This window comes from Punica granatum, chromosome 8, assembly GCF_007655135.1.
Source record: "Punica granatum isolate Tunisia-2019 chromosome 8, ASM765513v2, whole genome shotgun sequence".
Classification (NCBI taxonomy): domain Eukaryota; kingdom Viridiplantae; phylum Streptophyta; class Magnoliopsida; order Myrtales; family Lythraceae; genus Punica; species Punica granatum.
The window spans coordinates 5,178,090-5,203,116 of record NC_045134.1 but is presented as its reverse complement, the minus strand read 5'-3'; the positions used below and the strand labels follow the sequence as shown (position 1 = coordinate 5,203,116).

At 38.0% G+C, this 25,027-nt stretch overlaps 4 protein-coding genes across 6 annotated transcripts; 1 reads left to right on the top strand and 3 right to left on the bottom strand.

The window, feature by feature from the left end:
- Nucleotides 1-2,264: 2,264 nt before the first annotated feature.
- On the bottom strand, nucleotides 2,265-3,477 carry LOC116189025. Its single transcript, XM_031518507.1, has 2 exons — nucleotides 3,148-3,477; nucleotides 2,265-3,051 (listed from the first exon to the last, which is right to left on the bottom strand). The coding sequence occupies exons 1-2, from the start codon at nucleotides 3,307-3,309 to the stop codon at nucleotides 2,590-2,592; spliced, it is 624 nt and encodes a 207-aa protein (XP_031374367.1). The 5' UTR covers nucleotides 3,310-3,477; the 3' UTR covers nucleotides 2,265-2,589.
- Nucleotides 3,397-5,255, bottom strand: LOC116187887. The gene is made up of 4 exons (XM_031516883.1): nucleotides 4,751-5,255; nucleotides 4,452-4,601; nucleotides 4,241-4,369; nucleotides 3,397-3,593 (listed from the first exon to the last, which is right to left on the bottom strand). Exons 1-4 carry the CDS (start codon nucleotides 5,253-5,255, stop codon nucleotides 3,397-3,399), a joined length of 981 nt encoding a protein of 326 aa, XP_031372743.1.
- A 4,326-nt stretch (nucleotides 5,256-9,581) lies between these two features.
- On the top strand, nucleotides 9,582-10,058 carry LOC116187886. The gene has a single exon (XM_031516881.1). It carries the CDS (start codon nucleotides 9,582-9,584, stop codon nucleotides 10,056-10,058), a length of 477 nt encoding a protein of 158 aa, XP_031372741.1.
- Nucleotides 10,059-12,098: 2,040 nt separating this feature from the next.
- Nucleotides 12,099-24,232, bottom strand: LOC116187251. 3 transcript variants are annotated; one of them, XM_031515909.1, is made up of 10 exons: nucleotides 24,124-24,232; nucleotides 23,409-23,850; nucleotides 19,796-19,858; nucleotides 14,633-15,118; nucleotides 14,334-14,483; nucleotides 14,130-14,258; nucleotides 13,573-13,620; nucleotides 13,030-13,475; nucleotides 12,691-12,932; nucleotides 12,099-12,589 (listed from the first exon to the last, which is right to left on the bottom strand). In XM_031515909.1, the coding sequence occupies exons 2-10, from the start codon at nucleotides 23,824-23,826 to the stop codon at nucleotides 12,472-12,474; spliced, it is 2,100 nt and encodes a 699-aa protein (XP_031371769.1). In that variant the 5' UTR covers nucleotides 23,827-23,850; nucleotides 24,124-24,232; the 3' UTR covers nucleotides 12,099-12,471. The 3 variants fall into 3 exon arrangements, with proteins under 3 accessions (XP_031371769.1, XP_031371768.1, XP_031371767.1); XM_031515908.1 differs by having other exon boundaries at nucleotides 12,731-12,932; XM_031515907.1 differs by having other exon boundaries at nucleotides 12,099-12,932.
- Between the last annotated feature and the right edge of the window lie 795 nt (nucleotides 24,233-25,027).

Sequence of the window (25,027 nt, the reverse complement as noted above, 5' to 3'; positions counted from 1 at the left end):
ATCAGCACCCTTTCACCATACAGATATACAATCAACACCCTATCACCATATTCAACAAGACAACAACAAAGACAACAACCAAGACTACATTTCCTATGTAGCACACCACAACACAACCTCAGCTTTACCAACACTACATCTCCTACATATCCAACCAGCACCCTTTCACCATACAGATATACAACCAACACCCTATCACCATATTCAACAAACACTTTGGCTGGAACAATACTCACATCCAAACTGATATCCGTATAATCATATATGCAAAAAACACTCATATTGATATCCAAAGATGTGCAAAACACTTGATATCCAATTAGAAATTTTATTTCATTAGCAGTCAGATGACTCGGTACAAAGTACACACTTACTTGCCAATACATAATTTATAGCCCAACCACATCCCAAACAAATTTCCAACCATAATACAGATGCAAATTGCAAAAACAACTACCCTAACATCACAACGACTATGTCGGTGCTTTAACTCCTCCTCCAATTCCTTCATCTTCAATTTCAGGTACTTCATTTCCCATTCAGAAGAGGAAACTTCCTCTTCAGCAGCAATTTCTGAAATCGATGCTTCAAAGGGATGGTCAATCCAGCTGAAATACCCACACCCCCCATTATCCCAGTACCTTGGACATCCGACGAATCTTCTACCTGGGTTGTTTGCTGTCCGTGAAATCTTCTGTTGAAGACGCAATCCGCATCTACAAACACCTGCACTGCTCCCAGACAAGGTGGCAGATTCCCTTGAACCACAACTCTCCCCTCTTCGGGCCTTTCCTCTACAAGTTTGCTGCCCTTTTCCACGACTCATCACCGATTCCATGACGGGAATGCGTCAGGACAGAGTTCGAAGCTCGATCAAAGGGGACAGACACTGGTCTTCGATTTAGGGCCCAGTGGACTCAGGAGGGGATTAAGTTCAGGAAATGGGATTCAATCGAAGGGGATTCAGGAGGGGATTCAATCGAAGGATTCAGAAGGGGATTCAATCGAAGAATTCAGAAGAACCGTCGGGCGGAGAGGCCGATGGTGGTGGCGCGGATCTCGGAGAAGTGGTAGATATTAGGGTTTTTCGGGAGGAGCTGGTCCTTGAGTCGGGAGAGAGACGGCTGGGACACGAGAACTAGCTGGAACCTGAAACACAGACAAACACAGACAGGAGCAAGAGGGCGACTGACTGGAGGATCGGCACCGAAATTTCCATTAACATCAGACAGTTCCACAGATTTCCACAAACAGTAACAATCGCGAAAGTGGGAGCCGCAAAGTACCTGAAGAATCTGTATCTCTTCGCGCAGGACGAGTAGAATGGAGCCAAAGTACCTGAAGGCTTCTTGAATTCAACCGAGGGGACGAGCTGCGTTCAGGATGGAGGAAGAAGTCGAATTCAAGAGGGATGTCGATTTCAGGAGGAAGGAGTCGAATTCAGGAGGGATGGATTTCGTCGAATTCGGGAGGGATGGATTTCAGGAGGGAGGACGTCGATTTCAGGAGGGAGAGGTGGATTTCACGATTAGGAACGAATTAGGATTTTGAAATTTTGGGAATTTTACTCGGGTAGAATCGAAGGACAAGCCGGGTGCCGGGTTAAAATTCAAGCCGGGTCTTCCGGCCGCCCACACGCGTGGAGTCTGGCCGTTCGCGCCACGTCGCCACTTAACGGCCAGCTGGCGAGTCCGTTAGCACTGTTGCCAACTCCGTTAACGGGGGTAACGGATAGGACCAAAATGACACTTTTTCCAAACTTATAGGACTTGTTTTTTCAAACTGAAACATTTAGGACTCGATGTCAAAAATCGGCAAACATATAGGACCGATAATGTCATTTTCCCCTATATAAATCTATCTTTGTATTTTCAGTTTGGATGGTTTCCGTAACATTTCCATTATCAAGAAATTCTCTCTCTCACACAGTTTTATTAACAAAACGGTAAATGAAAGAGCACAACCGAGGAATTTGCTGATTGGATTTCATTTTGCTGTTTCTTATTGTTTATCTTTAGGTGTCGATTTACACTGGAAAGCCTATGCATTAATACAAACACCAGCAGCTTCCTGCTTTCGCTATCTGTTCTACGTCATTCCATGAAGTAAGATCCTTCGGTTCTCTGTAATGGGAAATATGACACGGGACGGTTTTCTTCAAAAACTGGGAATTTCCCTTTGAGACATTAGAAGAATCAGGGCAGCTAGAAATACACGGTAAAAATTATTTACTTAATGAGCGGAGCGTTTTCCAGAGCAGAGCATTATATTGGATACACATATGGCTTACATAGTCCAGATTCACTCAACAAATCCAATTCATACAATCAACTTCTTACAGTAATATAATGACAATTCTCCAGACCAATCCATGAAATAAAGACACACACACACAATCATATTGCTTACATAGTGCAAAACACCCGGATATATCCTTCAATTGATTACCAAATTTTCTTTGGGTGAAAAATGCCGGAACCATATGTTGACTTCACCATGAAGATGAACAGTGGAAGTTGCAACATAACAAAGAGAGCAACGGGGACGGAAGTGATTGCTATGATCGGTAAGAAAATCCACTTGAACCTCTCACTTAGGACCATATACAGTGCTGCTCCGAATACCACCAGCATGGTTGCTATGGCAAGGAACAAGGACGCAAATCCTAATATCAACCTCTTCGGGAGCGCTCGGAGGAAATCTTCTTCCGCATACCGTGCCGTAAGGATAGACAAGAACATTAAGATGGCAGTTGTAGAGGAAAAGAGAGCTAGCGCATCGGACACAGCAAACAACATGAAGACTTGCTCGCTTAGAAACAGCGGGATGCCTTTGCCTTCGACATTTCCTCCAGGAACTGTGAAAGTTGCTGCAAAAATGACGGTAGCTATGAGGGTGGATACAACCATGCAGGAGTTTGCGGTGTCCTTCAACCATCGCTCTGCATCTTGGAGTAACTTCGTGTGTTCCCTCGTAAACAGCTCTTGAGCTGTTAGGCCTTTTTTTATCGTAAAGTAGTCTAACCGAGGGATGAACAAACTCTTCCACAGCCTGTAGAGGCATGCAAGTCCGTAAAAGCTTATCGTTGGAGCAGGAAATAAAATGCAAATCGAGTGTGGCAAAACTGGTAAGAAGTATGCATCGCACCTGAAACCACAGCAACTCTCTTTGCATTTGTAGAGCAGGGCAAGATATAGATGAAAGTTCAGGGTAAGGTGATAGTTTTGCAGCAAGATGCAAAAGCTTCTGACCAGTGTTTCTGAACTTAATGTTGGAAATGATTTTGTTGATCGCGTTCTTGTCAAGCATAAGATTAAGCACCTTCTCCTGTCGTAGGGTTACTGCCTCCTGAAGTATGGTCCCACCTGGTGAATCGATCCAAATCGAAGTGGGAAATTACTGAAGGCAAATGGTTACTATTTCAATTATGCCTTTACGCGCTGCTACTCGTGGAACATTATCACTTGCAAGGAACTGAAGTATCTCAGGCGGAGTCATACTGCGTGAAATCTCTTGGCATGCTATTTCCACAAGCCTGCGGGTGCATTTGTGTTTGTACTTTTCATCTTTGATGCACTTGATCGCCCCAAATGCTGCAATTTAATTAGAATAAGTTAATTCATGAATAAATAAGTGAAAATAATGAGAACAAAATATTTACCAATACCAATCTGACTGTATGGTATGTACCAAAATATTCCAGAGCTTTCCAAGCAATTTTTATGCTCCACTGTCGAACTGTTGTTGGGCGCAGACAAATGAAAAAAAAAAAATCCTCCATCATTATTAAAAACGCACAGACACAAAAAAAAAAAGGAAGAAGAAGAAAAGGAAAGAAACTGCGAGCTAGTTTTACTATAGATAGAGAGCTATCAAGTACTAAAATACCACGCGAAAAATAAAGTGCAAGTGATTTGGGTATCATCAACTATCAGCTCAAACTATTGAAATCGATATGGGTCAACTACTTAATTATAGGCTTGGCTGAAATTTAACATGGTATTAGAGCAATTACATATCACTTGTTTAGCACGACCGTGGAATTTGTGGTCAGTTTAGGTACAAGGTTGGAGGAGAAGATGCACCTCATAGTCAATGATCGAGCATGGAAGTAAGTGGAACATTGAGGTACCATTAGCTTTTAGCTTCAACTTTTGGAATGATTATGGACTCAACCGCTTATAGGTTTAGCGAAAATTAATGAGAGCCTGAATTTCACGTGGAATTTAGCTTACAAAACCTCGAGTCCAATGTGTTACAGCTGAAGTCGGTGATGTTTGGGCGTTCACTGCCGGATCAGGGTCTTCCACATCATTTTTGAGTAGTCGAGTTGGCATATGGCCGTCGAGGACCACTTCCTCCGGAAGAACTTCAATTAAATTAAATGACAAATATATCAAATAAACAAAAATAATGATAAAAAAGAAAATTTAATGTACGTATGTACGTACGGTGGTATATGCATCTCTGCCAGAAGTGAAGCTTGCATCCACTTTCGAAATCAGAAGGCTTGTCCGTCAAAGCTGACAGCATTCCCTGTTGTGATTCAATTGTTGCGGTAGCTAAGTTTGGATATCTCTCCAATAGGTGAAGGCAAACATCTGGTGAATTGAAACAACGAATGAATATAATATATCAGTTAATTAGAAAGGAACGAAACTTAATTCTTTCACAATAATTAGGACAACAAATGTTTAATTTTTGGAGAATGAATTAGGCTCGAATGGACGATATGTATGCACGTATTTACCGTAGGAACCTGACCACACCAGCCCCCGAATGAGGCCTCCAGCCTTAGGGCCCGTGAAGGGACGAGGAGGAGGATCAGCAGTAGTATTCAAGGTAAGGTGCCACATCACATCTTTGCTGTCGTAATAGGCTGCGGAGAAGAGGGCCGTAACTCCATTAGGAGCGCCAACCATTTGGGTCAACATCTTGTTTTTCTTGAGCGGAGTCTTTACCGCGTCCAAACTCCCATATATTGCAGCAATGTGGAGGGCCGTCTGGCCATCGCAATCTGTCATTTCCAGATCTTTCGGGGACAGCAGCTGTACTAGCTTCTCTAAGAATCGTGTCTGTCCCATTGAAGTTGCCACATGCAACGCGGTTTCTTGTCGTGTAGAAACTATGGCCGTTTTTGCTTCGGGGTCACTCTCGAAAGTCCTCTCGGCGGTCTCCCAGTCTCCTGCTAGAGCTGCCTTGTACAGGTCTTGGTAGCGCCGGAGATCACCTCCTTTGTCTTTTAATTTGCACATATTTATAATTATATAAGTTAATTAACAAGAGTTCCTTAATTGATTGCTTTCTTTCTTCTGTAATCCAAATTATTAATCATCTAATTAACTATAGCAAAATAAAGAGAGCGTAACGTAATAACGCACGCTTTCGCCTGATAACTAAGAGATTCCAAATTCAATACTCGTTTTGGACTACTCGTGCCCATATATCAACTATTAATATTTCTATTAAGTTAAATGCACTTTGCCCCCGACCTATGAAGGGACTTTGGGTTTGCCCCTCACCTTCAAAATTTTGCGAAGTACCCCCGACCTCATATTAAAATAAGCAAGACGCCCCCATCAACCAAATCTAGCCAAAATTCCGTTCAGAATTCTCTAGTGCAATCACTTTGAACTATCTATTTATCTATCTACCTACCTACCTACAAATTACTGAATCTCACCCGTTAGTAGCATATTCTACTAGGTGTCGAACCTTATTTTCTTTTTTAAATTTAAAAAATTTTCTTAAACTTTTTGTCATTTTTTTATTTATATCTTTTTCATTTTCTTTCTATATTTCATAAAATATTTAGAAGGCGTTTGGTGCATTGCCTGTATTCTTTCAAGTGGTAATGGTCATTACCACAAGATGAATTACCACTAGATAGATAACCGGTTATCCACGTTGACGTGTTTGGTGCGGGAAAAAAAACATCGAATTGACGTTGGTAGATATGTAAGTTACAAAGTCCAAATTACTCTTGAAAAATATTTTCAAAAATATCAATATTAAAAACCCTAATTTTTTTTAAAAATATATAAATATTATACAAGAAAAAAATGGCGGCCGTAGCACAGGACGAGGTGGTAGCGACCTCCATAGTCCCGCCCCTCAAGCTTCTACTAAGCATAGAAGCCTCGGATTGAGGCCCCTGTGCTTCAATCAAAGCAGAGGACTTGATCGATTGATTCCTCTGTGCTTCGTCGAAACTCAGAGGACTCGACCAATCGTAACATTTTGAGACAAATTGTCACTAATTTTTTTTACCACATTGTTATACTTTGTAAAAGTTGTGCATCCTCGTGCAATTTTCCCTAAATTAAAATAAACTTTTAATTATTTTTCACATGCATGCTTTCATCTTTGTCTATATATATCATTATACTTTTGATATATTTTCTCACATATTTATGTCCACTCTTTGAGAAAAAGTTAAAAATTATATCACATTGGTTTTATAAAAAATATATATATATATAAATTATAATTCATAATTTTTCTAAACTTACTTTTCCTATGCATGCTGATGTGTGAAAATGTCAGCAAAGAGAAAATACTTGTTTTGCTTTATGGAGATTTTTTTTTTTCGAGCTATAAGGAAGGCCCTATAACCCAGTACAAGAAGATAATTTTTTGAAAATAATGCCACTTACATTGTCCGCAATATTTAAGCCGGTCAACTGCATCTTCATTAGATCCATTCGCTGCGGTTGGTTTTGGAGGTTCAGGATTAGAGTTGCCCATTGGAATGGGCTGAACCTGGCAATGACTACTCTTTAAACTTCCAGCAAGGAAATTTGAGCTCGGAGTCTTAACAGCACCTCTTAAATGAGAACATATAAAATAAGGAACTTGATGCTCTCTCTATTTCCTGGCAAATAAGGAACGGTAGCTCTAGAGATGATGTTTCGATCAATTTTCAAACTTTTCATTTCTACTCCCACGGCAGTGGTCTCATGCGTTCCTTCCTTGAAATAGTCGGCAAGGAAAGCATTTCCTGAAGGAGCAAAATTAACTACAAATGGCACCAACAAAGTCGATGCTCAGGATACCTCTGCTTTGTGCTGTAACGGAAGCGGTCAAGGAGACCGAGGATGCATCTCGACTTAGGCATGATTATATCGCGCTGCACCTACTCCAGTCCAAGTCATTTCTGGTGACTTGCAGTTAGCATATGACCAGTCTCACCTTCCTGTTTTAATTTCTCTGGAGATGAGAGGGGGCAAGTTCTCTGTGCAGAGGCCTCATCTGTAGTGTTATGGTGATTTTGTACCCGGCATTGATGTTCCCGCTCTTACTTAATACGATCTACATTCCACGTTTGGTCGCAGCATCTTTGTGGAGTAAGTGAAATGGGTCTATGTAAAATCTAGAGTCAATCAATGGGGTAAGAGTTTTATTCCGTCTTTCAACATGGGTTCCCTTCTTTCTTTTCCATTTTCAGTGCGCTTCTTAATTAGCATTCGGATTCTGGATCTTAAGTTGAACGTCATCCAATTCGTGCATCTGTTAAGGCGTAGTTTACCGTGTTAGAGACCTCTGATAAGGCCTAGTTACAAGTTTATCAAGTTAGAGGATAGACACCTCTATACTGGCGCACTTATAAATGAGACTCCCCAAAGCAGAGTCGTTAATCTTCTAAATAGTTTCTGAATTATCGGAGGGTAAATATATTTGAAGCGAAAGGGTGATGGGGACAGGCGATCTATGAGAAGGTACAGATCGACATCCCAGTCTTGATGGAAGCACCATGATTCAGTTTACGGCCTTTCGGTCTAAGTTTCATGGAACTCATATGATCAGTTGGCAATATAAGATTCTCGCAAAAAAAAGAAAAAAGAAGAAGAGATTCTTATGGTTTATATTTTATATGACCATTAGCCATCAATGATATTACCATATAAATCTATGTATTTTCGGTTTGGATGTTTTCCGTAACTTTTCCATTATCAAGAAATTCTCTCTCACACAGTTTCATCAACAAAACAGTAAATGAAAGAGTACAACAGAGGAATTTGCTGATTGGATTTCATTTTGCTGTTTCTTATTGTTTATCTTTAGGTGTCGATTTACACTGAAAAGCCTATGCATTAATGAATGAATGTTTAATGTTTATGTGATATTGGGTATTAGAGAAACGATTGGAAGGGTTGTGTGAATTGATTAGTAGAACTTAAATTTAGTTATTATATTGGATATAATTATTATTACAGTTTGTGTATATATATATATATATATAGTGTATGTATGCCGAGGGAGCTAATAATTGGATTGGATTTGATGATATTAGTTATTTGATTATTTAGTTATTTGCAATTAAATATTTATTTAAAAATGTCATTTTACTCTGGAATATAGTATTCATTGAGATGTAGCTCACACCCTGCATATATTTTTCCAGATAAGCTTCCAGCTGCTCGGAAGAAACACTTTTTGGTATCGGGGATCAGCTCAGAGAACTAGGTAGGGACCTTAGTTATTTGATAGATATCCTTTTTGTGACTAAATGATAAGGATGATGATACGTTTTATGAAGGAGAAAGGGCACCAATTAGTGAAAAATGATATATTTAATTAAGGTTGTGTTTGATAAATTAAATGCTTAAAAATTAAACATTTAATTAGTTAAGAGAAGAAATGTATAGAAAGAGGGAAAGAATGAACAAGGACGAGAAAAGTTTTGCAAGAGATAAAGAGCACCAATAAGTGAAGAATAATTTGTTTCATTAAGTCAATTTTCTACGTATTTCATTAAGTGATTTTTTGCTTAATAATTGAGTAGTTTAGATCATTATCTCTTATCTTTCCATCTTTCCTACATTCATTTTCTCTTATATCTAACTTGTAACTAACTTTTAAGCACTTATTTGATTAAGTTGAAACAAACACACCCTAAGTCAAATATTTTTACATAACTCATTAAGTAATTTTTGACCTAATAATTAAGTAGTATAGAACCCTTTTTTTCATCTTTCCCTCTTTCTCCCATTCATTTTCCATTATATTAACTTGAAAATGTTACGACCTGAAATTTTGTTTAGTTGTATTACCGATATGGGTGTGAAAAAGAAAAATTCTCTCTTTTGATATGTATATACATATTAGAGTTTACCAAGTTGGTTTTATATTTTTGGGAATTTTATGGAAAGCCAGTTTTAGGTGAATAGTTATGTGGTAATGGATATCGAGGAAATATAGGGAAAATCCAGTTGAAATTTTGGATCGTGACAAGGTGTATGGTCGAGTTCCACTTCCTCCGGAAGAACTTCAGTTAAATGACAAATATATCCAAAGAAAAAGAAAATTCAAATAAATAAAAATTGATAGAGCAACTATATATATTTCTAGGATGTTGATAAACGAAACCTTTTTTTCACAATGATTAGGATAAAAAATTTAAGTTTCGGAGAATGAGTTAGTGAAGGAAATGCATGCATTTACCATAAAAACCCCGACGATGCCAGAACCCAAATTAGTTCACCGGAAATTGGGCCGGTGAAGGGACGAGCAGGAGGATCATCTGTAGTATTCAAGGTAAGGTACCACACCACCTCTTTGCTGTTACAATAGGCTGCAGTATGGAGGGCCGTGAATCTCTCATTGTTGTTGATTTGGGTCAACTTCTTTCCTTTCTCGAGCAGAGTCTCTGCCGGATCCAAACTTCCATTAGTTGCAGCAATGTGGGGGGGTTCTGCTTTGCTTCCCACATGTCCCTCCTCCAAGCTTCGCTGGCAGGGCAGGTCCTTGCTGTCCTGGCTCTACTCACCAAGGAGAGGGCGAGTTTCTCGTTGTTCAGGTCCACAAGGGACCCGAGGGAGGCAAATCTCCTGGTAAGGCTGGAGTGCGGGGTCCTGATGGCGATGGTGCTGCTACAGGCGGTGGTGCTGGCGTTGACGTGGATGGTGGCCTGTTGCTGGGTGAAGGAGTATGATGAGCTTGAGGCAGAGCGAGAGGCCACCGAGAGGAAGCTGAGTAGGAGGGCGAAGGTGGAGGACTCCAGCTTGAGCTACAAGGCGAAAATTACGGATATTAACACCAAAAAGGTCAATGAGTAGAAGGTAGTGAAGTGGGTCAAAACGAATTTTGAAGGCTGAACAAAAACTTAACGCTACACTCTCTGTATAATGTGCTGTCATTTGCTTCTTGTTTGGTTGTTTTCGGTCACTGTACGGGTGTCCTTGGGTCCGAAGATATGTAAAAGGTTGACCGCTTATTACTATTGTCACACCGTGCCTGTGCGTAAGTCTTCACTTACGAGCCTGTCGTGCCTGTGCGTCGGTCACTATACGGGTGTCCTTGTGTCCGAAGATATGTAAAAAGTCGACCGCATTGTCATGCTGTGCATGTGCGTAAGTCTTCACTTACGAGCCCGTCGTGTCATGCCGTGCCTGTGCGTCGGTCACTATACCAGTGTCCTTCGGTCACTATACCAGTGTCCTTCGGTCTGAAGATATGTAAAAAGTCGACCTCTTATTACCAGTGTCATGCTGTGCCTGTGCGTAAGTCTTCACTTACGAGCCTATCGTGTCATGTCTTGCCTGTGCGTCTGGATATATGTAAAAGATGGACTGCTTATTCCTATAATTAGAAACCGGACCTCTGCTGTTATTTTTAATTCTATCTTCTTCTGATAATGAAGACAGGATATGTATTTTACAACCAGAACAAGAGATTGAAACTGTTCGTCTCAATATTGATGCTCTCTCTATTTCCTGGCAAATAAGGAACGGTAGCTCTAGAGATGATGTTTCGATCAATTTTCAAACTTTTCATTTCTACTCCCACGGCAGTGGTCTCATGCGTCCCTTCCTTGAAATAGTCGGCAAGGAAAGCATTTCCTGAAGGAGCATCATTAACTACAAATGGCACCAACAAAGTCGATGCTCAGGATACCTCTGCTTTGTGCTGTAACGGAAGCGGTCAAGGAGACCGAGGATGCATCTCGACTTAGGCATGATTATATCGCGCTGCACCTACTCCAGTCCAAGTCATTTCTGGTGACTTGCAGTTAGCATATGACCAGTCTCACCTTCCTGTTTTAATTTCTCTGGAGATGAGAGGGGGCAAGTTCTCTGTGCAGAGGCCTCATCTGTAGTGTTATGGTGATTTTGTACCCGGCATTGATGTTCCCGCTCTTACTTAATACGATCTACATTCCACGTTTGGTCGCAGCATCTTTGTGGAGTAAGTGAAATGGGTCTATGTAAAATCTAGAGTCAATCAATGGGGTAAGAGTTTTATTCCGTCTTTCAACATGGGTTCCCTTCTTTCTTTTCCATTTTCAGTGCGCTTCTTAATTAGCATTCGGACTCTGGATCTTAAGTTGAACGTCATCCAATTCGTGCGTCTGTTAAGGCGTAGTTTACCGTGTTAGAGACTTCTGATAAGGCCTAGTTACAAGTTTATCAAGTTAGAGGATAGACACCTCTATACTGGCGCACTTATAAATGTGACTCCCCAAAGCAGAGTCGTTAATCTTCTAAATAGTTACTGAATTATCGGAGGGTAAATATATTTGAAGCGAAAGGGTGATGGGGACAGGCGATCTATGAGAAGGTACAGATCGACATCCCAGTCTTGATGGAAGCACCATGATTCAGTTTACGGCCTTTCGGTCTAAGTTTCATGGAATTCGTATGATCAGTTGGCAATATAAGATTCTCGCAAAAAAAAGAAAAAAGAAGAAGAGATTCTTATGGTTTATATTTTATATGACCATTAGCCATCAATGATATTACCATATAAATCTATGTATTTTCGGTTTGGATGTTTTCCGTAACTTTTCCATTATCAAGAAATTCTCACTCACACAGTTTCATCAACAAAACAGTAAATGAAAGAGTACAACAGAGGAATTTGCTGATTGGATTTCATTTTGCTGTTTCTTATTGTTTATCTTTAGGTTTCAATTTACACTGAAAAGCCTATGCATTAAAACAAACATCAGCAGCTTCCTGCTTTCACTATCTGTTCTACGTCATTCCATGAAGTGAGATCCTTCGGTTCTCTGAAATGGGAAATCCGGCACGGGACGGTTTTCTTCAAAAACAGGGAATTTCCCAATGAGATATTAGAAGAAACGGGGGAGCCAGAAATACACGGTAAAAATTATTCACTTAATGAGCGGAACCTTTTCCAGACCAGAGCATTATAATGGATACACATATGGCTTACATAGTCCAGATTCACTCAACAAATCCAATTCATACAACAACTTATTAGAGCAATATAATGACAATTCTCCAAACCAATCCATGAAATAAAGATACACACACACATATTGCTTACATAGCGCAAAACGCCCCGATGTATCCTTCAATTGATTACCAAATTTTCTTTGGGTGAAAAATGCCGGAACCATATGTTGACTGCACCATGAAGATGAACAGTGGAAGTTGCAACATAATAAAGAGAGCAACGGGGACGGAAGTGAGTGCTATGATCGGTAAGAAAATCCACTTGAACCTCTCACTTAGGACCATATGCAGTGCTGCACCGAATGCCACCATCATGGTCGCTATGGCAAGGAACAAGGACGCGAATCCTAATATCAACCTCTTCGGGAGCACTCGGAGGAAATCTTCTTCTGCATACCGTGCCGTCAGGATAGACAAGAACATTAAGATGGCAGTTGTAGAGGAAAAGAGAGCTAAAGCATCGGACGCAGCAAACAACATGAAGACTTGCTTGTTTAAAAACAGCGGAGTGCCTCTGCCTTCGACATTACCGCCGGGAACTGTGAAAGCTGCTGCAAAAACGACCGTAGCTATGAGGGTGGCTACCACCATACAGGAGTTTGATGTATCCTTCATCCATCTCTCCGCATCTCTGAGTAATCCCCGGTGTTCCGTCGTAAACAGTTCTCGTGGTGTTAGGCCTTTTTTATCCATAAGTAGTCTAACCGAGGGATGAACAAACTCTTCCACAGCCTGGAGAGGCATGCAAGTCAGAAAAAGCTTATCGTTGAAGCAGGAAATAAAATGCAAATCGCAAGGGCGCAAAACTGGTAAGAAGCGTGCATCGCACCTGAAACCACTGCAACTCTCTTTGCATTTGTAGAGCAGGACAAGATATAGATGAAAGTTCAGGGTAAGGTGACAGTTTTGCAGCAAGATGCAAAAGATTCTGACCAGTGTTTCCGAACACAGTGCCGGAATTCATTTTGTTGATCGCGTTCTTGTCAAGCATAAGATTAAACACCTTCTCTTGTCGTAGGGTTACTGCCTCCTGAATTATGGTCCCACGTGGTGTATTGATCCAAATCGAAGTGGGAAAATACTGAAGGCAAATGGTTACTATTTCAATTATGCCGTTCCGCACTGCTACAGGCAGAACATGTTGAATTGCAAGGGACTGAAGTATCTCAGGCGGAGTCATATTGCGTGACATCTCCTGGCATGCAATTTCCACAAGCCTGCGGGTGCATTTGTGTTTGTATTTTTCATCTTTGATGCACTTGATCACCCCAAATGCTGCAATTTAATTAGATTAAGGTAATTCATAAATAAATAAGTGAAAATAATGAGAACAAAATATTTACCAATACCAATCTGACTGTATGGTGTGTACCAAAATATTCCAGAGCTTTCCAAGCAATTTCGATGCTCCACTGTCGAACTGTTGTCGGGCGCAGACAAATGAAAAGTAAAATAAAAAAATCCTCCATCATTATTGCAACGCAGAGACCAAAAAAAAAAATAAATAAATAAAGAAGAAGAAGAAGAAGAAGAGGAAAGAAACTGCAAGCTAGTTTTACTATAGATAGAGAGCCATTGAGTACTAAAATACCACGCGAAAAAATAAAGTGCAAGTGATTTGGGTATCATTAAGTATCAGCTGGAACTTTTGAAATCGATATGGGTCAACTACTTAATCATAGGAATGGCGGAAAGTGTGGAATTACATCTCTTGTTTAGCACAAGTGTGGAATTTGTGGTCAGTTTAAGTAGAAGGATGGAGGAGAAGATGCACCTCATAGTCAATTATCGAGCATGGAAGTAAGTGGAACATTGGGGTACCACTAGCTTTTAGCTTCAACTGTTTGAATGATTACGGACTCAACCGCTTATAGGTTTAGCAAAAATTAATGAGCGCCTGAATTTCACATGGAATTTAGCTTACAAAACCTTGAGTCCAATGTGTTCCAGCTGAAGTCGGTGATATTTGGGTGTTCACTGCCGGATCAGGGTCTTCCACATCATTTTTGAGTAGTCGAGTTGGCATATGGCCGTCGAGTACCACTTCCTCCGGAAGAACTTCAATTAAATTAAATGAAAAATATATCAAATAAACAAAAATAATGATAAAAAAAATTTAGTGTACGTACGTACTGTGGTATATGCATCTCTGCCAGAAGTGAAGCTTGCATCCACTTTCGAAATCAGAAGACTTGTCTCTCAAAGCTGCCAGCATTCCCTGTTTTGATTCAGTTGTTGCGGTAGCTAAGTTTGGATATCTCTCCAATAGGTGAAGGCAAATATCTGGGGAATTGAAACAACGAATGAATATAATATATCAGGTAATTAGAAAGGAACGAAACTTAATTCTTTCACAATAATTAGGACCATAAATATTTAATTTTTGGAGAATGAATTAGGCTCGAATGGACAATATATATGCATGTATTTACCGTAGAAACCTGACCACACCAGATGCAGAATGAGCACACCAGCCTTAGGGCCTGTGAAGGGACGACCAGGAGGATCATCGGTAGTATTCAAGGTAAGGTGCCACATCACATCTTTGCTGTTGTAATAGGCTGCGACGTGGAGGGCCGTATATCCCTCAGTGGAGACGATTTGGGTCAACATCTTGTTTTTCTTGAGCAGAGTCTTTACCGCATCCAAACTCCCATATATTGCTGCAATGTGGAGGGCCGTATAGCCTTTGAAATCCGTCATTTCCAGGTCTTTTGGGGACAGGAGCTGTACTAGCTTCTCTACGAATCGTGCCTGTCCCATTGACGTTGCAACATGCAGTGCGGTTTCTTGTCGCGTAGAAATTACGGCCGTTTTTGCTTCAGGGCCACTCTTGAAAATCTTCTCAGCAGTGTTCCAATCTCCTGCTATTGCTGCCTTATACAGCTCTTGGTAACGCGGGAGATCATCTCCATTGTCTTTTAATTTGCACATGAATAATAAGTTAATCAGAGGCCCTTCAATATAATTAATTGCTTTCTGTGGTGATCCAAGCTATATTTAATCAGGGAAGGTCTATGGTACAATTGGTTGCATCATACAATCAGAGCAAATTACTAAAATTTTTTGTAAGTTATTCGAATTTTTAGTAAATTACTAATAGAAAAAGTAAGTTACACAAATTCCAAAGCAAATTACACATATTTTGAAGTAAAATATTCAAAATTTGAAACAAAAGTATATACAAATTTGAAACAAACCTTACTTAGTTTTTTAGTAAAATATTTTAACTTTTACTCACATTTTTAGTAATTTACTTGACAGTATGGTGCAACTAATTTTATTGATTGCAACATGCAATATCCATATGAGGTGCATTTTATTGTAAAAAAAAACTATATGCATGCATTTATAGAGAAATGACTACGCACATTAGAATTAGCTACAAATTGCTAAACCTAGCCCGTTGGCAGCATATTTTGCAGTCCCCCCTTTTTTTAATTTCAAAACAAACTTTTTGATTATTTTTTTATATCCTTTTCTTTTTCTTTCTATATTTCATAAAATATTTAAGGTGCTTTCTCGCATTATACCACTCTTCGAGATAACTTTATAATAGCTTCTATTCGGTTGTAGCATATATTCAATAATATTTTAAAGGTATATTCTCGTGCATATTTGTCCATTCTTTAAGATAATTTTAGAATATCTTTTATTTAGTCATAATATATATTGAATTACAATAATGATGATCTATAAGTATATTTAAGATCGATCAAACGAGTGTGTCATCTATTATTACTGAGTGCATGGCATTTTTTCTTTCTTTTTGTCGCATATATTCGATACAAATAAGTAAAAGACTTGCAGCTAGTTTACTTCTAGAGAATTTTTAATTTTTCTTAAAATTTTTTCTAAAAAGTTGAGAACTATGAAAATATGTTTACTTATATAGAAAAAAAAATTCTACGAAAAATTTCCTTTCCACTATTTAAATTTGCATGAATTAGAAAAGCATTTTTTTAAAGTTTTCTACTTTTCCATTAACTAATTATTTCCATTTATATCTTCTAATTTATGAATTTCTTTTTTATCTGATTTTCTATGTATAAGTTGAATTCAAAATTTTCATGAATGATGATTATCTCATGGCAAAGAATTTTCTATGTTAATATTAATAAACATGTTTTTCTACTTTCCAGTGAAGAAATAAATTACGAAAAGAGTAGAAAAACAGAGATGGAAATGAATAATTAATTTTCTAAAATTAAACGTCCTTAGTATCTGCAGACTAATCAAGCATTTGGTATAGTGGTGATGCCACTATTACGCAACAACCAATAAATGAATTTTAATGTAAGCACCTATTAAGCAATACTACAATGTATTTCAAGCTTATCAAGATTCGCAAGACTTTTGAGATCTTTAAATGAATTAAATGAAAAGAAAAAGTGACTCGATATGATTATTTAAGGAGAAAAAAAGTGGGAACTAAATTTTGTACTCAGGGAAAAGGTTTTTTTTGGCATGTATTAGTCAATATGTTTTTGGCAATAATACCATATATTCCATGATTTGACATTTTTCTTAGATCTATTCCTAGGTTTGAAAATTACCTAAAAAGTCCACGATTTGCATTTTGTTCTAGATCTACCCCGCTTCACTTTTTCCATCAATGTTGGACGGAGTTGTTGATGTGGCTTGAGAAAGTAATGTGGGCCCATCCTTGCCACGTCAATAACTTCGTCAAACATTGGCTGAAAGTTATGCTGTGATAAATCTGGAACAATATGCAAACTGTAAGTTGTTTTAGGTAAATTTTAAACTATGTAATATATTTTAGAAAAGTGTCAAACTATGGGATATATGGTGTTAAAATCCATTTTTTTATTTATAAAGGGTAAATTACATACAAGATCATGAAGTTTCACTTTTGTATTAAATATCACGAATTATGTTTATTTTTAACTCTTCTCCACTTGCTAGATGTAACTATTTGGAGTTTTAAAGGAAAATATATTTTATTTTCATCAATATATCTATTTGTTAAACAAAAATTTGGGAGAGTGACAGAGTGCTACGGAGAGAGAGCTCGGGGCGGCGACCCAAGGAAGAATAGGGGAGATATGTCGGAGAAGAACGGAGAGGTGGTTGAAAAAAAAAAAAACCAAGGGGGGAAGTTGAGACATGGCAACTACGAGACTGTAGCGGGAATAGGAGGAAGAACCAAATTTAACCGAAAGAGTTCGGTGGGAAACAAAAATGATGGTAGATCGCTGATCCATCAAGATATAAAAAGATGCTGGGTCACTGATTCGGCGAGATATAAAATGGATACTAGACTGACCCACTGATGAGAATTGATATAGAGAGTTGAGGATGGTTGATTGAGATGTGTGGGGGTACGGTAGCATTTTAACTATGTCGTGAGGAAATGCGACCCTTATGGTTGTTTGGCTGCTTTGGGAGTTGTTTGTTTGAGGTTATTGTGATATTGAAACGCATATTATGATGGTATGAAATTGGTCTTGCGAGTATATGTTTGATGATACTGAATGGTTGTGTAGTGGTTGCAAGAGTTGGGTTTGGCAAGTGTTTGTGTTATTAGAACTTGAGTCTGGTAAATATTTGTATAAATTGTATATTTACGTATATTTTATAAAATTCTATGCTAGTTAATTATATGATGGATTTGAGTGTTATTGTGTATGAATGTTTACTTGTTCTTAAGTAAACTAGTGTTGCATGTGTTGCACAGAATCTTGTCATAAGTTACTTTTTATGACAGAGAATTAGGAGAGCGACATATAAAAGTAAGATTAATTTTGATTGAAAAAAGACATAACAAAAGCTATGTATTCTATCAATTAGACATTATAACATTACAAATTGTGAGCAAGAGGTGAAGAAGAGAAAATCATGTTAATAAGCAAATATTTACTCTACTCTAATGACAATGCAAATAACATTATACTAAGAGATAATAATAATTTAATATATATTTTTGTATATATGCGAAGAGTGATAGATATCGTGTAAGGATTAAGGTGTTGGAAAAACTATATTGAATCGAAAGATGATGTATAAAATGAATTTTCAAATCTTCTATTTATAGGATGCTAAAACATTGAATTTGAAAAAAAATCACATATCTTGAGGGATTCAATTCAATAATTGAGAAAATTTCGCGGTATCATACATACATTGTAGGAAATGCCTTCTCAATATTCTATATACGTGAGTTAGAGACAATGTACTTACGAAATATTAATGTAAAAACAGACAAATACCGTGAATCTTTGATGTAGAATCAACCATGAGTTGAGGGTTTGCTAATGGAGCTCTCATGACATTGCTACTCGGCTTTTATATATTATAATAAACTAGGCGATAACCCCTTGCATTTCACAGATATTTGGTGAAATACAAAGTTGAATGTATTTTTAAATATTAGAAAATATTAACAAGCTTAAAGTACAAAGATAATATGTTATTTCACTTTACAAATTTAAAATGATAAATTTAATTTTAAATAAATATATCTATTTAAAACTATGCATGGTACTTAAATTAATTATATAGATAAATAGATAACAATAAAAAAGTTTCATATCTCGAAGTACGGTTTTCAATTCTGGATTTAAGCTTTTCATTGTTTAAAAGAGATTCTTAATTAATTAATATGTACTAATAATATGGATGAATTTGAAACGATTAGTTGAATCGATCCAATTGAGAGAATGTGGCAAAATACATTGAATGGAAGCTAAGAGTGTGGCAAAATACTTTGAATGGAACTAGAAGGACGTTTGTTGTGAAGTTAAGGATTCCAAAATCGAACCTATATAGGCGTCCACGTTGTGCTTTTCAAGTTTTATATATTATAATGATATTTACTTAACTAATAGTAGTTCATTTTACTTTGCAATGTTGTGCTCACTACGATACTGTTCAGATTCTGCCAATATTTTTCCAAACGAGTTAGAGAATTACGAGAACCATGCTTGGTGGTGGGGGAGAAAAAGGGGAAGATCTGGCGGTCAGGAGATGTGGGGGGAGATCTGCCAGCCATTGCCCCCCAGCAGAGGTCAGCAAAGGTGTCGGAAGCCTCCGTCGACTTCCCCTGAGAAGCGACGGTGGACGAGGGAGCCCACCCGCTACTGCCCCAAGTTTTTTATATATTAAATTTCTGATTTTTTTAATATTTTGATATTTCAAAAGCAAAAAGTAAAAAAATTATTTTTGGATAGAAAACATTTTTTTAACGGAAAAATGGACGGTTGGACTAAAATGGAAAAACAGTGAAAGGTTGAAGGTGAGACTGGCAAAAAATAAAGATTTAGGGCTAAAATGGCAAAAGCGCCAAAGGTTGGGGACCAAAAATGTCTTTTTTCTAATAGAAAAAAACAAGAGGGAAAAAATACATTGTTCATGGATCAAATAATTTGCAAAATCAACATTATCTCCCGGTTCATCAAAAAGTCACTTCTTCTCTACATGTGTGAATTCATATAATGGAATGATTCAAACATATATTGAACCTGTGTGTAGTATGGATGACGACCTTGTATCAAAAAGGAGAAAACATTATCACTCAAAAAAAGGAGAAAACATTTACTTTATGGATATAGCTATTTCAATAGAACGCCACTTACATGATCCGCATAATTTAAGACCCTGCTGGGACGATCCTGCTGCATAATTATTAGATCCACGTGCTGCAATACAAATAAAATACTTTGGAGTTTAAAAAAATTCATTGAGATTTACATTTTAATTGATTCAATATTATTGAAATATTTGAAAAGTTTCCTCATAAGATACTAATCTCCAAAGCATGCGAAAATGATACCATAAGTAGATGCATAGTATTTTTTTGGGTGAATTAAGCAGATCCATAGTATTACATAACATGGTTTATACGGAAATAAACTTATTGATAAAGAAAGTTCTCCAAAAATTCTATTGAATATCAAGAGAACTTAGGCATCTTGAAGTCTTTATTAATCCATGGCACGAGATTATTATTTTTTTCCCATTTATTTCAATTTCAGTTGTCAATAATGTTCATATTACACCCAAATCCTATTAGATATTCTTCTTGCTCAACCAGCCTGCCATCCCTTAACCAATTAAATTCATTTGTGCACCCCATTAGAAGTCTAGTTAATTCTTCTAAAATTCGAAGATATAAAAATTGTTGCCCCATTTAAGTGCATATATTTCTTCACATATTACTAGTACAATATTTTTATGACTTTGAGTTTAGCTTATTCCTCTACGTATTCCATATTATATTAATAATCTGACATTAATTCAGGGCCACGTTGGAATATAGTGGTTCAGTACTCTTGTAATTTGAAAGTATCAAAGATCAAATACTAACAAGACAAACTCCACCGGAGAGAAAATATTAACAAGACAGACTATATATATACAAGATATTAATTCAAAAAATAAAGTGAGTTACAACTATTATGAATTAAATTAAATTAAATTACGATAATGAAACAAGCGTTTTTTCACATGATTGTAGAAGAGTTACATATAGAAGAGGTTGAAAATAAATAATTAAAAATGATGCAAACCAAAGTGAGGAAATATCAGATCGAATGGCCTATTAAGATGCAATAAAATTTTGTAGGAAATTTTGAAAACTAATTCGAATTTGTTATTCTGAATATTTAAAATCCACTACAAAATTAAGGTGATATGACTTTGTTAAAAAGATCTCAGATAGAAAGTTTCACGCTGCAGAGTTATTATATTGATTGTATTTCTATTCTATCTTTCTTTTTTTACTATTATTAATTCTAAAGGAAAATGCAATTTGTCCCCTATTCTTTGAAAAGTTGCAAGTTGCAAGTTGCCACCCATTTTATTTAAAACTAAACACGGTGCACCATAGATCTATTTTCCGGCTAAACTAGATTATATACATGCCATGTGAGTTTCTTAAAGAGAAAAAAAAAACCCCAAATTTATTGATTGAAAATAAAAAATAAAGACATGAAAGATAAAAAAAGAAAAAAGAGAGAGACAGAACGCTACCCCACCTCCACCTCCAATTGAGACCTATGCTTATAAAAAAATTCCTAAACCCTTTTTTCCGCATTATTATACAACTAATTGAGAATAACAGGAAGGGGCAGGGCTGGCTCACAGGCCCCAGACGAGGTTTCTAGTGATTTTTTGAGGCCATCGACACTGGCGCGGGCTCTAATTTCCTAGTATATATGATAACATGAGGGAAGATTATTGGCCGACGACTAGCCGGCCTCCTTCTCCTCCTTCTCTCTCTCTGGTCATCTTAATTCCAAACACAACCTCATTTGAATCATTCATGTAAGTTCGTGTGGCTCAAAGCTCTAGTCTCTTTCTGTTTATTTATTTATTTTTATGCTCCGTTTGGTTTCGCAGTTAAAATCACAAAAATTTTAACTTTAACTTTAACTCAACACACTACACAATAAAAATGCACATTTCCCAAGTAAAAATTGTTAACTTTAACTTTAACTCAACACACTATACAATCATTTGTCATTTTCCACAATCAAAATCAAAATTATTTTAACTCTGAAATCAAATGCACCATTATAAATTTTCAGTGAGATGATGATATGTTTTCTCAACCAATTCATCAAAATGGTTGTAGAAGGATGCTAACTTCAAAAAAAATATCCAGAAAGTAAAAGATGGCGAACCCTGAATACAACATTGGAAGAAACCCTCGCTTCAGACCGAGGGTTGTGAAATTAAAGTGCTATGTAGGTGAAGTGTCCACTTTGAATATTAGAGGGCCTCGAACGGAAGGAGGTTCTCTCTGAATTGAACATCTCAACAAGGAAATCTCCAAACACAATAGCCGTAAAATTTCCCCTTGGGCCTACACATATTTGAGCCCATCTACAACCCAAAAGTTTAAGCTGATAGGTTGCTTGATCCAAGCCTCATATAAGCTTGTGGTTTCTTTCTCAATTTTTTCATGTGGAATAACGTATCTCAACACTTGCCCTCACATGACAACGTGTGGTCCAACACGTGCCGCGTGTCCTTAAACACCCGCCCTTAATAACTGACCACGAGCCGGGCATCCTCTTTCGTGCTCGTGCAAGGGGGGACAAATATCAAACTAGCATTGAGCTCCACACTTGGGCCTAACTAGAGGTGCACTTTTAGCTACCTCAGAACTGGACCAGGCCATTTTTGGCCCCGATTAACATGAGGCGCACTCTTGGCTGCCTCAAAACTGAATATGCGTGGTGTGAGCCCACACGAGCGCGCAGAAGTATAACCCGCTCTGATTCCATGTAAAATTCCTATTAGGCCTATAAGCGATTGGACCCATCTCCAACCCAAAAACTCGAGCTGATAGGTTGTGGTACACAATCTCTTATAAACTTGTGAAATTTCTTTTATATTTTCGATGTGGGACTTAACTCTCAACACCGCCCTCACGTGGCAACGTGTGGCTTTGACACTTCACCTACACGTGCCACGTGGACTTGAACACCCTGCCCTCAAGAATTGACTACGAGCCGGGACTGAACTTCCATTCTCGGGACTTAACCACGAGGTGGACTTTTTCTTACACCTCGGGCGAGAGGAGGGGGGATAATTGATAATAAGGCCATACTTGGGCCGGACTAAGATAAGGCGTACTTTGGCTACCTCAAAACTAGACTTGGAGTGAGGTGAGTCCACACGTGTGCGCGAAAGCATAATCCATTCTGATATCATGTAAAATTTTCACTTGGGCCTATACAGATTTGAGCCCATCTACAATCCAAAAGTTTAAGTTTTTGAGTTACAGATGGGCTCAAGTGGATATTTTACATGGTATTAAAGCTTAGGTTACACGTATGCGTGCCTACGCGCGTGTGCGCACCCACACCACGCCAGGCCCAGTATGTCGAGTGCAACCAAAGTGCGTCTCGTGTTAGTCCCCCCTCGCTCGAGCACGGAAGAAGAGCCCGGCTCAAGGTCAATTGTTGAGAGCGGGTGTTTAAGGGCACGTGACAACGTGTAGGCAAAAATAGACCACACGTTGCACGTGAGAGCGGGTGTTGAGTAGTAAAATGGGATAAATCCCACATCAGAAAAGAAAAAGAAAATCCATGGGTTAATATATGACTTGGGTACCACCACTTGTCAGCTTGAACTTTTAAATGGACATGGGCCCGAGCCCGTATAAGCTCAATGTAAATTTAATAATAGCGTCGCTAATTTTCGAGAAATACTATGAGAGTTTATTAATAGAGAGCTTACCTTGACGAGTCTGAGTAGGGTCTGCTTCCGCCTTATCCCCCTCATTGAGCAATCTGAGGGTCTGCCATATCTCATGAGCAGACTTGCATCCGATGATACGATCGAACAGGGTCTGAGAGATAGATCTCTTTAAGGCAAACTCGGCCTTGGCATTCAGCCGCTTCCACTTCTTGAGAGCATCTGATGAACTTATAATTTCATCAGCAGTAGCTTCTGGTTCTGGACTTGTGGTGTCATTTCCGTCAACGACATCCCACAAGTCTTCTCCTACGAGGTATGACTCCATACAGGTCCTCCAAACCTTGTAGTTTGAGTGGGCCAACAACTGAATGCCAATCCCACCAGCATGGTTACTCATATCCATTCTCGGAGAACGTGGTGGTTGAGTCACCGCCACGGGATCTCGAGTTTGACACATGGATAGCTATGTAGCCTTGTAACTCTGTTACCATGCACAAAGAACACACAATTAAACTCTGCAAACTATTTAAATTTCTTGTGTTGGTTCTAGCATCCCTCCCTCAAACTATAGATTGTGGAGCTCCTAGATGCCCCGGAAATAGTTTTCTACTCGCTCTTGTGAATTTCAGTTTGTAATAACATAATACCTTATCGTATCAAAATCAAGAGCAAGAGAAATAATACTTGGACTAAGCAGACCGTTCCTGAAACTATTTCAAATTAAATGGGAAACAGAGGACAGTGTAGTACGTACAAGAACATCTGGCCGGATCAACATCCCATGTTGCTGGAACCACAGATCTTTGGTTAGGGACCGCTGGGTTAAGTTTCTGTGAACTAATGATCATAGTCCAATTTATAAGCTTCATAACCTAGGATATATATACACATAGGAAGGGGGATACATTGAAAGAGAGCTAATATATATTTTACAAATTTCAAAGACTAATAACAATAAATAATCAATAGAGTATCTTCTTAAAGATTTATTGACAATTTAAAGCGCATGGCATACGCTCTTACTTAGCAATCAAAAGATTCTGACTTCGATACTTGATGTGACTATCGTGTCCTTTTATTAGTTATTAAGAATTATATTCCATTATACTAGGTCCATAGGTCTCATTCGTAATTAAAAAAATTGTAAGGAGTTAGTTGTCAAATGCAAAACACTAGAATAAAAGAAAACCGCCGTGAGGACATTAGATTGAGCATAATGTTCGATGAGCAATAGGTAACCTCTTTCTCATGACTTTTCTCCTTAATCATAGTGTCATTAATTTATCCACATTTATATAAATTTTTCTTTTGTTCTTGTGAATTTGATATGGAAAATTATCTTAAAAACAAGAAACCAATAGTAGAAGAAACATTAATGGCCAGAGCGAATGAAGATCGCTTAAAAAAGACGTGTGAAAGTCAATATGGAAGATCTCCTTTCGATCCCAGCTGGGGAAGAAAATTTTCTGATTATCATCCTTATGATCACGATAGAATTAGAAGACATTATTGGCGATAAGGTCGATGTCAAACGAAATGACATGATTTTCCTCAGAAGAAATTCAGCAATATACATTCTGGCATTTTGTTATGACATGGTTTGAAGAGCATAAAAATTGACTAGAATATAGTATTGTGAAAAGTTTTGTTTGTGTTGC

Bases quoted from the DNA above. Each gene is read 5' to 3' on its own strand.
- LOC116189025 (XM_031518507.1), bottom strand. From the start codon at position 3,309: ATGCTTGACAAGAACGCGATCAACAAAATCATTTCCAACATTAAGTTC. The intron at 3,052-3,147 runs GTGCGATGCATA...ATGCCTCTACAG, and splicing joins GAGAGTTGCTGTGGTTTCAG to GCTGTGGAAGAGTTTGTTCA.
- LOC116187887 (XM_031516883.1), bottom strand. From the start codon at position 5,255: ATGTGCAAATTAAAAGACAAAGGAGGTGATCTCCGGCGCTACCAAGAC. The intron at 4,602-4,750 runs GTAAATACGTGC...TCAATTCACCAG, and splicing joins GGTGTGGTCAGGTTCCTACG to ATGTTTGCCTTCACCTATTG. The intron at 3,594-4,240 runs GTTTTGTAAGCT...ATTAAATTGCAG, and splicing joins TGTAACACATTGGACTCGAG to CATTTGGGGCGATCAAGTGC.
- LOC116187886 (XM_031516881.1), top strand. From the start codon at position 9,582: ATGGAGGGCCGTGAATCTCTCATTGTTGTTGATTTGGGTCAACTTCTT.
- LOC116187251 (XM_031515907.1), bottom strand. From the start codon at position 23,826: ATGTGTCAAACTCGAGATCCCGTGGCGGTGACTCAACCACCACGTTCT. The intron at 14,484-14,632 runs GTAAATACATGC...TCAATTCCCCAG, and splicing joins GGTGTGGTCAGGTTTCTACG to ATATTTGCCTTCACCTATTG. The intron at 14,259-14,333 runs GTACGTACGTAC...ATTTAATTGAAG, and splicing joins GCAGAGATGCATATACCACA to TTCTTCCGGAGGAAGTGGTA.